Raw genomic sequence first — 14,956 nt, 5'->3', positions numbered from 1 at the left:
TTTTTTTTTTTTTTTTTTTTTTTTTTTTTTTTTGGTTTTTTTTTTTTTTTTTGAGAGAAAGAGAGAGACGGATACGGAGACAGAGATCACAGGAGGAGCACAGAGAAGGGAGAGAGAGAGAGAATCCTAAACAGACTCTGCACCATCAGTGTACAGCCTCACATGGGGCTTAAACTCACCAACCATGAGATCATGACCTGACCTGAAATCAAGAGTGGCACGCTCAACCAACTGAGACACCCAGGAGCCCCTTTTGCTGTTTATTTGTTTTTATTAAGTGAAAAATCTCCCTATGAGAGGGAGAAGAGAAACAGGTGACACCCAAGAGCACAATATATTTAGACATATTTATCTATCTATATCATTTGTATCGATATAAGACTGGAGGCCTTTATTTTTTGTTGTTTTTTTTTTCTTTTCAAATAATAATTTTGCTTTTTAAATGCATCTCCAAGTTAGATAACATATACAGCAATGAGATCCATCGCTTGAGTATAATACCCAGGGCTCATTCCAACAAGTGGCCTCCTTAATGGCCATCACCCATTTTGCTCATCCCCCCACCCAACACTCTCCAGTAACCCTGTTTGTTCTTTATAAATAGGAGTATCTTACCGCTTGGCCCCCTTAGATTTTATCTCTGTTGCCTTTCTTTCCCCGGTGTCCTTTTGGAAGAAAGTAAAGGAAGAACTCTGAAAAGATCGTGTCAACCCGTGCTCTTTTGGTGAGTCTGGGTCAAAATTTCAGGCTATTTTTACATTTGTAGTAAAACCGTATTTTTCTTGCCTACATATGAAGAATTGAATTCCTGAAATTTAGTGGTGTGCTTAAAACAGCTGACATTCTGCAATACACCTTTTGAATACCTAGATGTAAGGAATCTCTTTCTATCATTTGAACACTTGAATTTTTTATGAGCTCAGGCACGCGACATGAATAGAAAACAAAGGGGGCAAAGTCATGTTTCTCAACAGGAATCCAATATAGAAGTAGAGCTGGAAGACAGAGAGCCGACTTGGGATATGGGAAATGATTGAGGAGAGGGCTCTAGAGCAATTAAAGAAAATGTAATCACCTCGATTCACTGATTACTGACTTTTCTGAAAACTGGGCTCTTAGTGAAGCTCAGATACGTTTGTATCTGAAAAGATCATTGCTTTGTAAAACTCACATTATCTTAAAGTAGAAAACCTCAAGCTGTACATTAGAAAATTTCTATTTGTTGAAAAACAGGGGTCAGTTTTTTCACTCTTTTCTATATGGTCCTAGACTATTGCTTTATGTCAGCAAGCCCGTGACCATCTAATCATGTACTTATTGTCACCAAAAATGTCAGTAATGAAGGAAGAGCTGTGGTTTATGTGGCTAAACATCAAGCGAACAGGGGCCGTTCTAGAAGAAAGTCTGTATCAGCTGACCTATCTGTAGACTAGATGAGTCAACTAAATCCTTGATTTCCAAAGCTTTGCTTCCCAATCTGAATCCTAGAGATTCCTAGATCATGGATTCTTTCATTGATGTTTTCTTTCTAGAGCTAATCAGAATTAGAATACAAATCCTTTAGTCACAGTCATACCGTCTGACATATTCAAGAGTAAGGAACTGATGTAGGAACATTACCTGGCAGGTACAGGTGGTGGGATGGAGTGGTTAACCATTGGAAAAGCTGGTAGTGAAATATTATTGGGTGACCTGAGGTATAGAGACTTCCTCATGCTTTGTTGTTGGGGGCCAGTTCTGTTTCTACAAGACACCTGAATACCGTGGTCAATCTTCATAGCACCATCACTCATCAGTCATCACTCACCTGTCACCCACTCTTCCTCATCCTGAGATTCTCCTCTCATTCACTTGTGCTTGTGCTGGCAATGTCTCTCTTCTATCTGCACCCTCTACAACAACCCGCTGTAAACCTCATGAACTCTGATCCATTTGCTGCTCAGCCACCTGCCCATACGTGGACAGCTCTGGAATAGCATTATCCCGCTCTCCTCATGTCCCTGCAAATCAGACTTGTGCCTTCTTTTGTAAATCTGTCTGAGATCATGTTGGGGGGAGCATACTCCAGCCAAGCGCACAGGAAGCTCTATAATTTGCTAGACACAGCATAACGTTATTAAGCTCAAACTGGCAAGTGTAATGTTCCCCAGTGAACATGGAGAAGGAGGTCTGAACATGACTTTTCCTAGCCCCTCTCCCCAGCCACCAGCGACCCAGCAGCTCATAATGAAGCCCTCTAGGGTCCATCCACATCTAATGTCTCGGAAACCATTTCTGCAACTTGCAGTCTCCCTGCTGTCCTCATTTCTTTTTCCCCACAGGGTAGATGTAGACAAATTAACATATGCAATGTGTATTTTTAACATTCCTCACGAAATAAAGACACTTTTGTGAAAAATAAGTAATTAAATGTACTTTTGTCACTTTCTTTCGGCTGTCCTCGTTTGGAAATAGAGCGAAAGTACGCGTAAATGTATGTATGCTCCTATGCCAGTGAGTTATGTGTAAACAAGTATCCTGTGACCCTCCTTTCGCTGAAACACTTCTGGAGAGAAAATCTGTATCCACAATGGCTCTTTATCACATGTTTAACACTCATTCTCTTGTAGTAGCATTCTCTACAACTTTATTTTATTGAAGCTTTGTAAATTCAGTAGTATTCTCAGAATGACCAGTTATGATGGGAATTTCCACATTCTCCTGATTAGTAGACTTTCATTACAGAAAACTACACCTCTGATTACTAGTATTATGGTGAATTGTAAATGATACATAATTACATAGAATTTCATCAGAATTTTTCCATAAGAAATATGCTTTGTCTCTTTTTATATAAATGCCTATAAAATAGTCTTCAATTGTCTCTTGGCCCCCAATAGCCCAAGCTGTTTATTTGCATAGGCGTTTGCCGAACTCTGCCTAGAACATTGAAATTACCTCCGACGCTTTTTAAATTTTATTCCAAAGAAGTTGTTATTAAAGAACAGCAACCCCTTTTGCTTGTTGCCAATCCAAGCAAATCGTATCTCATAAGCACTGACATTTAAAACAATCTCAAAAGATGCCTCAGGATAGCCTCTAATTTACAAAGTGATCAAACTCAGTAGTCACTGATAAGGCTCAGTTCATAACACAAGCCAGAGCATCTACATCCATGTGACATGCCGTCTAATATTTCTTATGTACACGCTGACTGAAGTGTCATAAATCAGAGTATGGACATCTGCACGCATGTGAATATTTTCCACAAACTTTTTTNAATGCCTATAAAATAGTCTTCAATTGTCTCTTGGCCCCCAATAGCCCAAGCTGTTTATTTGCATAGGCGTTTGCCGAACTCTGCCTAGAACATTGAAATTACCTCCGACGCTTTTTAAATTTTATTCCAAAGAAGTTGTTATTAAAGAACAGCAACCCCTTTTGCTTGTTGCCAATCCAAGCAAATCCTATCTGATAAGTACTGACATTTAAAACAGCCTCAAAAGATGCCTCAGGATAGCCTCTAATTTACAAAGTGATCAAACTCAGTAGTCACTGATAAGGCTCAGTTCATAACACAAGCCAGAGCATCTACATCCATATGACATGCCGTCTAATATTTCTTATCTACATACTGACTGAACTGTCATAAATCAGAGTATGGACATCTGCACGCAAGTGAATATTTTCCACAAACTTTTTTAAAATGATTTATGAGCTCAGGTTTTCAGGAACAGCCCACAGGCCTTATGTTCCCAAGTCATTAATTTAGACAGAACATTTTATGTGTTCATTAATACAATAACCTTGAGTGACTAAAAAGCATGATGTTTTATACCCCTGAGAAGCTACAATGCCATGTGTCAAATAGATACACACACACACATATACACATAACACACACACACGCCTCTTTTTTTTGGAGTGAAAACTTGCCGGTCAGATATGATAGCTTTCAGAATAAAGTTCAACCATATTGTATGGTGTGCATATCCATTCGTGATATTTGCAGTTTTCTTGTCTCTGCAAGTTGTGCATTACAGTGAGAGAAACTGTGCCTTTTCTTGATTTTCTGTTTAATCTCCAATATCATCTACCCGGCATGGTATGTGCTTACCTACTAGCCGTTCATCTGTCATTTCTTAAGAATCAGACTTCCTACAGGGAAAAACAAATACAGCATGATTTCACGTGTATGTGGAATTTAAGAAACAAAACTAACACGCAAAGGGTAAAAAATAAGAGAGAGAGAGAGAGAGAAAGAGAGAGAAATCAAGAAATGGACTCTTACTATAGAGAGCACATTGATGGTTACCAGCAGGGTGCTGGGTGGAGGGATGGGTTACATAGGTGATTGCATAGGAGAGTAAGAAGTCCACTGGTCATGATGTGCACAGAGGGATATAAGGAAGTGTGGAATCACTATATTGCACATCAAACTAATATAATGGAGTTTGTTTACTTACAGGAATTAAAAAAAAAATACCTTAAAAGAGGAATCAGACTTTGTAATTAAAAGTCAAAGAAAATAAAAATAATTCTACAGATGGCTGCTATCCTCTGGATTTCAATGCTTCACTCTCTTGGCTAAACCCATACTCCATAAGTACCTCTATTAATTCTGTCATTTTCTTTCTCTGTCTCTCTCTTTCTCCCAGTAATATTAAGCTATAATGGCTATAAACCCAAAAAGCATAAATACTGTGTCACATCTGTCATGATGCTTCTATACTTTAGTACTGCATAAAATTGTGTAGGGATTAGAAAAGACTTAAGGAATTAATAAAGATATTAGGCAGAAAACGGTTGCTTCAGTGTTAAATAGAGCACCGGATTGTTCCTGATGTTTACACCTGATTGCCCTGAATGACCCTGGAAATACTGAAATGTGAAGACTATGTATCATTAGTTTGCATACAGTCATTTGCTTCCTTGTTTGGATTTTTTTGTTTGAATAAGAACAAAAAAAACATGCTACTCGTTAATTATTTTTACGTTTATTCATTTGTTTTAATAGAGGGAAAGGAAGTGGACAAGTGAGAGAGGGGCAGAGAGGGAGAAAGAGAGAGAGAATCTCCGGCAGGCTTTGTGCTCTCAGCAAAGAGCCCAAGGCAGGGCTTGAACTCATGAACCATGAGATCTTGACCTGAGCCGAAGATGGACACTTAATGAACTGAGCCATCCAGGAGCCCTTCCTCTCATGTATTTTAAAGGTGATGAGGATGATCCAGAAACAACTAGAATCAACAACTTGATTTCATTAAGTACCTGGACATTCCAAGACCATGAGCCTTGCTTGGGTACTTTTAAACTTATTGTGAAATATGTATTTATGAATCCTTGTGGAGAAGAATACTTAACGGAGAAAATTCAATCAGGAACTGCAAAATAAGAAAAAGAGGAAATGATACATATTCACTATTGCCGTTTCTACAATTCTCATTCTCATTCCCTAGTAAAATCTCAATCCCACTGAATGAAAGGTGTCATGGGCTATGATGTGAAAAGTGTCTAAAAGGCAGGCAAATTTCACAAAACAATAAGTAGAAAACTCAAGCCTCACAAATAACATGCATTTTCCTGTTTTCCTCAGTCTTGAGAGATTGTTACAATTGCATCAAGGAGAAGGCTGAAGGTTTTCATGCTAGTGGATTTTATGAAGAGAACATCTTTGCCACATGAGTGCGGATCTGCTTGGTCTTGGCACCATAGACAAGTGGATTGAGAAACGGGGGGACCAGTAAGTAGAGGCTAGAAAACAGGATATGGATATAAGGGGGAACATGAGCACCAAACCTATGTGTGAAGAAGGAGAAGAAGGCAAGGAGGTAAAGCTGGAGGAAGACACAGATGTGAGCGATGCACGTATTGAATGCTTTCAACCGGGCCTCTTTCTGGGGCAAGCGAAAAACGGTGATAAATATCTGTATGTAGGACAAAGTGATGAATGTGAGGTCGAACCCTGCGACAGTGAATGCCACAAACAAGCCATAGATTTTGTTGACTTGTACATTTTCTGCAGCCAGTTTCACAATGGCCATATGCTCACAGTAAGAGTGGGAAATGATGGTTGTATGGTAAAACTGAAACCGGAACTTTATCAGTACTAAAGATGGGGCTACAAGAATGGCAGCCCTGAGTGTGACCACGGTCCCAATTTGGATGACTAGTCGGTGGGTGAAGATGGCAGCATGTCTCAGTGGATAACAGATGGCCACATAACGGTCCAGGGCCATGGCCAACAGGATGCCAGACTCTATGCACTCAAACGTGTGGATGAGGCCCATTTGAAGCAAGCAGGAATCAAAATAAATCTCTGGCACATGAAACCAGAAAATTCCAAGCATCTTGGGCACAATGCTTGTGCCGAGTACAATATCTGTGGCTCCCAGCATGCCTAGGAAAAGGTACATGGGCTCATGCAGGCTGCGCTCTGATTTGATGATGATCAGAAGCAAGGTATTGCCAACCATAGCAATGAGATACATGGCACAGAACGGAATCCCAATCCAGCACTGCACAGCCTCTAGGCCTGGGATCCCTATTAGCGTCAACACAGAAGGCATGAAGACTGTGATGTTGGAAATGGACATAATGCCTTCAGGCCTCCAAATGAAAATGAAACAAGTTTCTCAGTTTGTGTCCCTCTTCTCTTCTACTCCTGATTTTATCCGGTCATCGTATCATGAGTCCGTGATTTTGACAGAACTCTAAGATCATTTCATTTATCTCACTTATATTATCAAAGGAAAAAGACAGATTCATAGATATGCCTCACTGTTTTCAAGAAGGACATCCATAAGTAGTGTAGCACACTATGCAGTCTTGTACAAGGCACCCAACTGCATTAGAACCACACAGATGATGTGGATAAAGTAGTAAACGGCTGACCTGTCTGTTAATTCCTTCTGGACCTGTGGATAAAATAATTATACTTGTTTCTTTGTTCGGATATTTCACATTAGCCAAATTTTAATAAATCTCTCCCCTATCCCACATTTCAGCTAATCGTAGGGTTCTATATTTCCCCCAAACTCTCTGAGTCAGGAACTGTCAGTTTGGACAATCACATAATCAGACTCTAAGCAGTATATTAGTATAAAAGGCTTCCTATGCAAGAGAAGTTAGATAGAAATAGCTTCACGTATGAAAATAATATAGTTAGACACCTATATCTATGTATTATATATTTATGTAAAACTGGATGTTTTTTTTAAAAAAATGTGATGTAGATCTTGAGAAAAGTTAATTCCAATCCATGTAATTGTATCATATAAATCAAAGTTCCATGTCATTTTTAACATTATAAGTAAAACTTTAATTTATCCTGCCCATGTAATAGCAGAATTCTTTAACATGAGTTGTACACTGAAAATAATGGAAATTCTGAAATACATGCTTCAGAATAACTAGAAGGAGGGAGGAATCTCTAGAAGGCAAGGAAATCTTGAGAAACAATGCACAGGCAAGAGATCTCATTTTCACTGACTATGGGACATAGGTAAATGGGTAAATTAGCCAGAATAAAGGTTAGTTTCTAGGTTTGAACGTGTTCAGAGTTATCATCACCAAAAAATCGGCAAGTTTTGGCTCATTGATTCTTAACAATATGCAGATCGTTTGAATGCTTCAATCGTATTGTGAGCTCAAGCATTAAAAAATGAGTAAAAATAAAAGGGTGAAAAGGCAGTCTCCTTAAAAGAAGGCAGACCTTGGGATGCCATAATTCAGAAGAGGACTGTAGAGCAACTGAAGAAAATGTAGTCGCCTCAATTCACTGATGACTGAATTTTCTCAAACCTTGGGTTCTTCGTCCTTGTATGAAAGTTCTTTTCTGGTAAAGATCATTGCTTTTAAAAATTGCATGTCTAAAATCATGAAATTCTCAAGTTGTACAGTAGGAAAAAAATCTGCTGGGGTGCATGTGTGGTTCAGTGAGTTAAGCATCCACTCTGTTTTGTTTTGTTTTTTTCGTGTGTATTTATTTTGAGAGAAAATGTGCAAGCAGGAGGGGTGGAGACAGAAGATCCACTGACAGCAGAGAGCCCCATGCAGGGTTCGAGCTCATGAAGCGTGAGATCGTGACCTTAGCTGAAGTCAGACACTTATCGGACTGTGACTGTGCCGCTTTGGTGTCCCAAGTTTCCAGCTCTTGATCTTAGTTCAGATCTTGATACCATGGTTAATGAGATTGAGCTACATGTCAGGCTTTGCATTCTCTCTCTCTCTCTCTCTCTCTCTCTCTCCCTTCCCATGCTTCTAAAAAAAACAAATAAGCAAACAAAGAAACATTTCAGAAAAATGATATCCTGTCTAAAATTGCTATCCTGTATAAAACATGGGTTCGTTATTTCATTCTTTCTTAGACTCACCAACACTGTTGCCTTATGTCAACAAGCTCACGATCATCTAAACATATACTGAATGCTGAGGTGCCTGGGTGGCTCAGTCAGCTAAGCACTGACTTTGGCTCAAGTCATGAACCCCGTGTCGGACTCCTNCCTCTTGGGTCCCCCCACATCTGATGTCTCTGAAATCATTTCTACAACTTACACAATCTTTTTGCTCTCCTCTTTTGTCTTTCCCCACAGGGTAAATGCAGTGAAGTTAAAGTACACCTGTTATATTTTTTTATGACTTCAGTTCCTTTTCTGCTGTCCTCCTTTGGAAAAATATCCAAAGAACACTTAAATGTTGGCATTTTCCTATGCCATGAATTCTCTAAGTATCCTTTTGACCCTTACTTCACTTAGTCACTTCTGGAAGGAAAAAAATCTGTATCCACCATGGCTTCTTATCACATATTTAACTCTCATTCACCTGCAATCTCATTCCTCAGGTTTTTATCTTATTTTTATAAATTCAGTAATTTTCTTGGAATGACCAGTTATAATGGACATTTCTAAATCTTTCTATACTGAGCTTTGAGCCAGTTGTTGCACGTTGGACTGAGTTTTTCTCCATCCCTCCTTTTAATAGATTTCTTGTGGGAGCCCTACAGTGACCACAGGAAAGCATGGTTAGGGACGCGGGGAAGTGCCTGCACATGGGGCTCCCTGCCTGGGCAAGGCATTCCTGCAAACAGGATGCTCTGCCAGGAGGCCTGCACACAATATCCAAGTTTAATGGTCTGCTCGCAAACTAGGGAACGTGCCCTCCTTAGAAGTAAGGAGAAGGCTGGAATTGTGAGCAGGCCTCTTAGTAAACATGGTGTGGTCGCTTCCTCCCTTTGCTCCCCTCTGTCCTTGGAATGTGTTTGGCTACTTGCCCTTGTTTTGTAAAAGAATGTATTTTGTAAATTTCAGTTTGCATCCAGTTACCGGGGTATAAAATAAACCGCAAGAGGGGCTTTCGTAGAATTGTTCCTCCGGCCGGAGTTGTGTCTGTGTCTGTCCTTTGTGTGTGTCCTGTCTTTGTGTCATTTCGTTCACTACATTTCTACCTCTTTTCTTGCACTCTTCCTTCAGAATGCAGGTGTTTTATACCTCACAGATGTGAAAGAATCATGCCAATCTGATCTTGATGCAAATAAAAAGAAGATATGATATATGCTTTCAAATTTTTAGAAATCTGGGGAGAAGAATTAGCATATCTTTTATCATGAGAACAAATGATGAATTCTAAAATTAAAAATACTTATATACATCGTGCCTTTCTCCTTGACATGATTCACCTTGTTTCTAGATCTTTCTGGTATGTTGTTAACCTTAAGACGTACTTGAAATAATGTTGACACCCTGGCAAATTTAGGAAGGATACCTTCAGTATAATGGATTTCAGGAAGAATAAGAGATAGAAATAAAAGGGCAAGAGGCTTTGCATGCTCTTTCCACAATTCCATCTATAAAGGAGACTGATACCATGTTACTGATTCATGTTGAATGGAATTGATTCAGAGGTCAGACGTCATGTATTGGCTAATAATGAGCTCATTCTTGAGTCACCAAGAAAATTTAGACTAGTTTATAATTTTGTTTCCTTCTTCTCTTCTACTGAGTTTACTTAAATAGATTTATTTTCCATTGCTCTAAAATTATGGGGGTTTTGGGGAGTAGGCTAATAAATCATCTTTAAAGGATCATCATTCAAAAAAATGTTCTGGTTTGGGATGCCTAGGTGGCTCAGTCAGCTAAGTGTCAGATCATGGCTCAGGTCAGGATCTTGCAGTTTGTGGGCTCAAGCCCCACATCAGGCTCTGGGCTGACAGCTCAATACCTGGAGCCTGCTTTAGATGCTGTGTCTCCCTCTCTCTCTGCCCCTCTGCCACTCATTCTCTCTCTCTCTCTCTCTCTCTCTCTCTCTCTCACACACACACAGACACACACACATACACAGACACATACAAATAAATAGATGTTAAATTTTTTTAAACTTTCTGGTTTCTTCTAGTAATTTTATAATTTTAGATATTTCATTTAGATTTATACTCCATTTCAAGTTAACTATTGTATAGTAAAAAAGGTTGATTTTTTTGAATATGGATATCCAGTTATTTCAGCATTATTTGTAGAGAAGACTATTTTCTGTTGAACAACTATGATATTATTTATTATATCAATTGACACCATATGTAGACCTTAATTTCTTGACGTTGTATTCCATATGATTTAGCAATGATTTTGGCAATATGAGTCTCTTAATAGCTGTAGCTTTCTCTTTTTTAATTGCTTATGTTTATTTATTTTTGAGAGATAGAGTGTGAGCAGGGGAGGGACAGAGAGAGAGGGATACACAGAATCTGAAGCAGGCTCCAGGCTCTGAGCTATCCACACAGAGCCTGACATGGGGCTCAAACCCAAAGACTGTGAGATCATGATCTGACCCAAAGTTAGACACTTAACTGACTGAGCCACCCAGGTGCCCCTACTGTAGCTTTCTTAAAATAAAAGATGGAGAGATTATTGGTGCAATTGAGTTAATTCTGCTAACCTGGATTGCCAGATTGATGTATTCTTCGTTATGAATACACATCAATGTTTGGGGGAAATTTTTGAATGGTGGTTTCAAACTTAAAATTAGCATACAGAGCTACTATCATGCAGCATGAAATTGGTGGGGTGATTCACATATTTCTATTAGATTTCATGGGAAAGTAATGACTGAGTAAATCTAAGTACTTATTGAGGAAATTCTACCAGGTAATTGCTTTATTCGCATCACTGTATTTAATCTTTAAAGCATCGAAACTTAACTGTAATTTATCCCCTATTTACAAATGAGTAAATTTAATTCAACCAGATCAAAAGATTAAAAAAGCTTCAAACATATAAAGAGTTAAATAGCTAGAATTTGGATTTAAGTATATCTTTTTTAAAAAATTTTTAAATGTTTATTTTTGAGGGAGGGAGAGAGAGAGAGAGAGAGAGAGAACATGAGCAGAAGAGGGGCAGAGAGAGAGGGAGACACAGAACTCAAAGCAAGCTCCATGCTGTCAGTACAGAGCCCGACCTGGGGCTCAAACTCACAGACTGTGATTTCATGCCCTGAGCTGAAGTCCGAGGCTTAACTGACTGAATCACCCAGGTGCCCCAAAAGATTTAAGTATATCTGATTCAATCATCCAACATCAAATTGCAGACTCAGTTCTTGCAAGTACCACCTTTTCACTGTGTGACTTTAAAATATTTTCATAAGTTTTTTAAGTTTCTTTAATTATACAATGAGAATAATAATACAAACTAATCAACAGGATTGCCATAGAGATTTTCACTAATTATTGCTGAGGGATGGCTTCTGAAACTACATTGAAAAATTCAGAGCTCGTTCAAAAAATATCCTTGTCCATTTTGATGACTGCACTGAATTGAGCACTTTCAAAGATATATAAAAAATGGAAGAAAATTCAATAAATGGAATGAATTATATAAAAACAGAAAAAATGATATAAACGATTCCACCCACCACCTTATATACTTATCACTTGTTCTAAGACAAAGACTTTAATATTTAGTAATTTTTCAAGACTCTGGTTTATGAGAATATTTATTCCAGTTTGTGGAAAATCAAAACCATGTGGGAAAAAAAGGTTGAGGTCTGCAGACCCTAGCTAGGAAGTTTATCTCAAATTGTTCCTTCCCTCCCTGCCTTCCTGTTGATCAAAAACATGTCTACTAATGTCTACTACTGAATGACTGGTGTCAACCAAAGCTATTACAAAAGTAGAGGCTTATACTTTTTTAGTCATTTCCTGATGAAACTACTGTTTTCAGATCACTGTTTCTTTCTAACCATCACCTAATTAAAAATAAAATGGTTTCGGGGTGCCTGGGNATTGGTGCAATTGAGTTAATTCTGCTAACCTGGATTGCGAGATTGATGTATTCTTCGTTATGAATACACATCAATGTTTGGGGGAAATTTTTGAATGGTGGTTTCAAACTTAAAATTAGCATACAGAGCTACTATCATGCAGCATGAAATTGGTGGGGTGATTCACATATTTCTATTAGATTTCATGGGAAAGTAATGACTGAGTAAATCTAAGTACTTATTGAGGAAATTCTACCAGGTAATTGCTTTATTCGCATCACTGTATTTAATCTTTAAAGCATCGAAACTAAACTGTAATTTATCCCCTATTTACAAATGAGTAAATTTAATTCAACCAGATCAAAACATAAAAAAAGCTTCAAACATATAAAGAGTTAAATAGCTAGAATTTGGATTTAAGTATATCTTTTTAAAACAATTTTTAAATGTTTATTTTTGAGGGAGGGAGAGAGAGAGAGAGAGAGAGAGAACATGAGCAGAAGAGGGGCAGAGAGAGAGGGAGACACAGAACTCAAAGCAAGCTCCATGCTGTCAGTACAGAGCCCGACCTGGGGCTCAAACTCACAGACTGTGATTTCATGCCCTGAGCTGAAGTCCGAGGCTTAACTGACTGAATCACCCAGGTGCCCCAAAGGATTTAAGTATATCTGATTCAATCATCCAACATCAAATTGCAGACTCAGTTCTTGCAAGTACCACCTTTTCACTGTGTGACTTTAAAATATTTTCATAAGTTTTTTAAGTTTCTTTAATTATACAATGAGAATAATAATACAAACTAATCAACAGGATTGCCATAGAGATTTTCACTAATTATTGCTGAGGGATGGCTTCTGAAACTACATTGAAAAATTCAGAGCTCGTTCAAAAAATATCCTTGTCCATTTTGATGACTGCACTGAATTGAGCACTTTCAAAGATATATAAAAAATGGAAGAAAATTCAATAAATGGAATGAATTATATAAAAACAGAAAAAATGATATAAACGATTCCACCCACTACCTTATATACTTATCACTTGTTCTAAGACAAAGACTTTAATATTTAGTAATTTTTCAAGACTCTGGTTTATGAGAATATTTATTCCAGTTTGTGGAAAATCAAAACCATGTGGGAAAAAAAGGTTGAGGTCTGCAGACCCTAGCTAGGAAGTTTATCTCAAATTGTTCCTTCCCTCCCTGCCTTCCTGTTGATCAAAAACATGTCTACTAATGTCTACTACTGAATGACTGGTGTCAACCAAAGCTATTACAAAAGTAGAGGCTTATACTTTTTTAGTCATTTCCTGATGAAACTACTGTTTTCAGATCACTGTTTCTTTCTAACCATCACCTAATTAAAAATAAAATGGTTTCGGGGTGCCTGGGTGGCTCAGTCAGTTAAGCGTCCAACTTCAGCTCAGTTCGTGGGTTCGAGCCCCGCATTGGGTTCTGTGCTAACAGCTCAGATTCTGTGTCTCCCTCTCTCTCTGTCCCTCCCCCACTCGTGCTCTGTCTGTCTCTCTCTGTCTCAAAAATAAACTATAAAATTTTTTTTAAATAACATGGTTTCTTAAAGTCAAATATTTTTTTTACTTTATATAGTTGTTCTGTGCATTAAATTATCTTAATCTATGTCTATCACTTAGTAAAGTACCAGTTGAAAGGTATCTCTGCTTTTGGCACACATTCAATAAGTATTTAATATGGACACAATTACTATGTTTTCAAATTTTTTATTACAGAAATTTTAAACATGCAGAAAATAAGCATTGTAATGAAACTCCATCTACCATCACCTGATTTCAATAATTATCATTATACCATTCTTTTATCTTCCATACTTGCAACCATTATCTAACACAATAACTATTGTTATTACTATTATCATCATTATTATTATTAGTTAGAGGTTTAGAAGTAAAATTGACATTCATTTTGAATTGACATTCAAAAGTGTGCAATTCTTAGCTGTACCATTTTGACAAATGGATACAACCATGTAACTTACATCCCTAACATATGTATGGCATTTCCATCTTCTTAAAAATGGTCTCATGTGGGGTGCCTGGGTGGCTTAGTCGGTTAAGCGTCCGACTTTCACTTAGGTCATGATCTCGCGGTTCGTGGGTTCGAGCCCCGTGTCGGGCTCTGTGCTGATTGCCAGCTCAGAGCCTGGAGCCTATTTCAGAGTCTGTATCTCCCTCTTACTCTGACCCTCCCCTGCTCACGCTGTCTCTCTCTCTCTCCTGGAAATAAATAAAAATATTTTTAAAAAAATGGTCTCATGTGATCCCCAGTCATGCTGTCACCTCCCACATCCATCACAAGTAACCACTGTTACCATACACACATTGTAATAATATAATATACACTCTTTTCTGTCCTGATTCTTTTCCACTCACTTATATGTATCACTAAGTTGCATGTACTTGGAAACATGAACCTCCCCAGGACCCAGTCTTCCTATCCCTGGGGGAAAAAACACATGAATCAGGCATTTAAAGATTGAATAGTCAAATGGTGTCCTCACCAGGAAAAATCTCGTGGCCCACGCCTCCTTCTGAAAGCTTACATCAAAGTAATGAAATTCTCTATTTTCAGGGAGAAAGGGCAAGCCTACTTTTCTTTTCTCCATCTACAGCTTACTCATAAGCAATAATAAAGTATGGAANATAAAAGAAACAATTAAGTATGTTAGAAAAGGGGGTAGTTTCTTCCAGTTTT

At 38.1% G+C, this 14,956-nt stretch overlaps 1 protein-coding gene across 1 annotated transcript; it reads right to left on the bottom strand.

The window, feature by feature from the left end:
* Window positions 1–5,633: 5,633 nt before the first annotated feature.
* On the bottom strand, window positions 5,634–6,572 carry LOC144234252 (olfactory receptor 52A1). Its single transcript, XM_077767514.1, has one exon. The coding sequence runs from the start codon at window positions 6,570–6,572 to the stop codon at window positions 5,634–5,636; it is 939 nt and encodes a 312-aa protein (XP_077623640.1).
* Between the last annotated feature and the right edge of the window lie 8,384 nt (window positions 6,573–14,956).

This window comes from Crocuta crocuta, unplaced genomic scaffold (genome assembly GCF_008692635.1).
Source record: "Crocuta crocuta isolate KB4526 unplaced genomic scaffold, BGI_CrCroc_1.0 scaffold962, whole genome shotgun sequence".
Classification (NCBI taxonomy): domain Eukaryota; kingdom Metazoa; phylum Chordata; class Mammalia; order Carnivora; family Hyaenidae; genus Crocuta; species Crocuta crocuta.
This window is presented reverse-complemented; position numbering and strand designations above follow the sequence as displayed.

Coding starts and splice junctions, on each gene's coding strand:
- LOC144234252 (XM_077767514.1), bottom strand. CDS start 6,572: ATGTCCATTTCCAACATCACAGTCTTCATGCCTTCTGTGTTGACGCTA.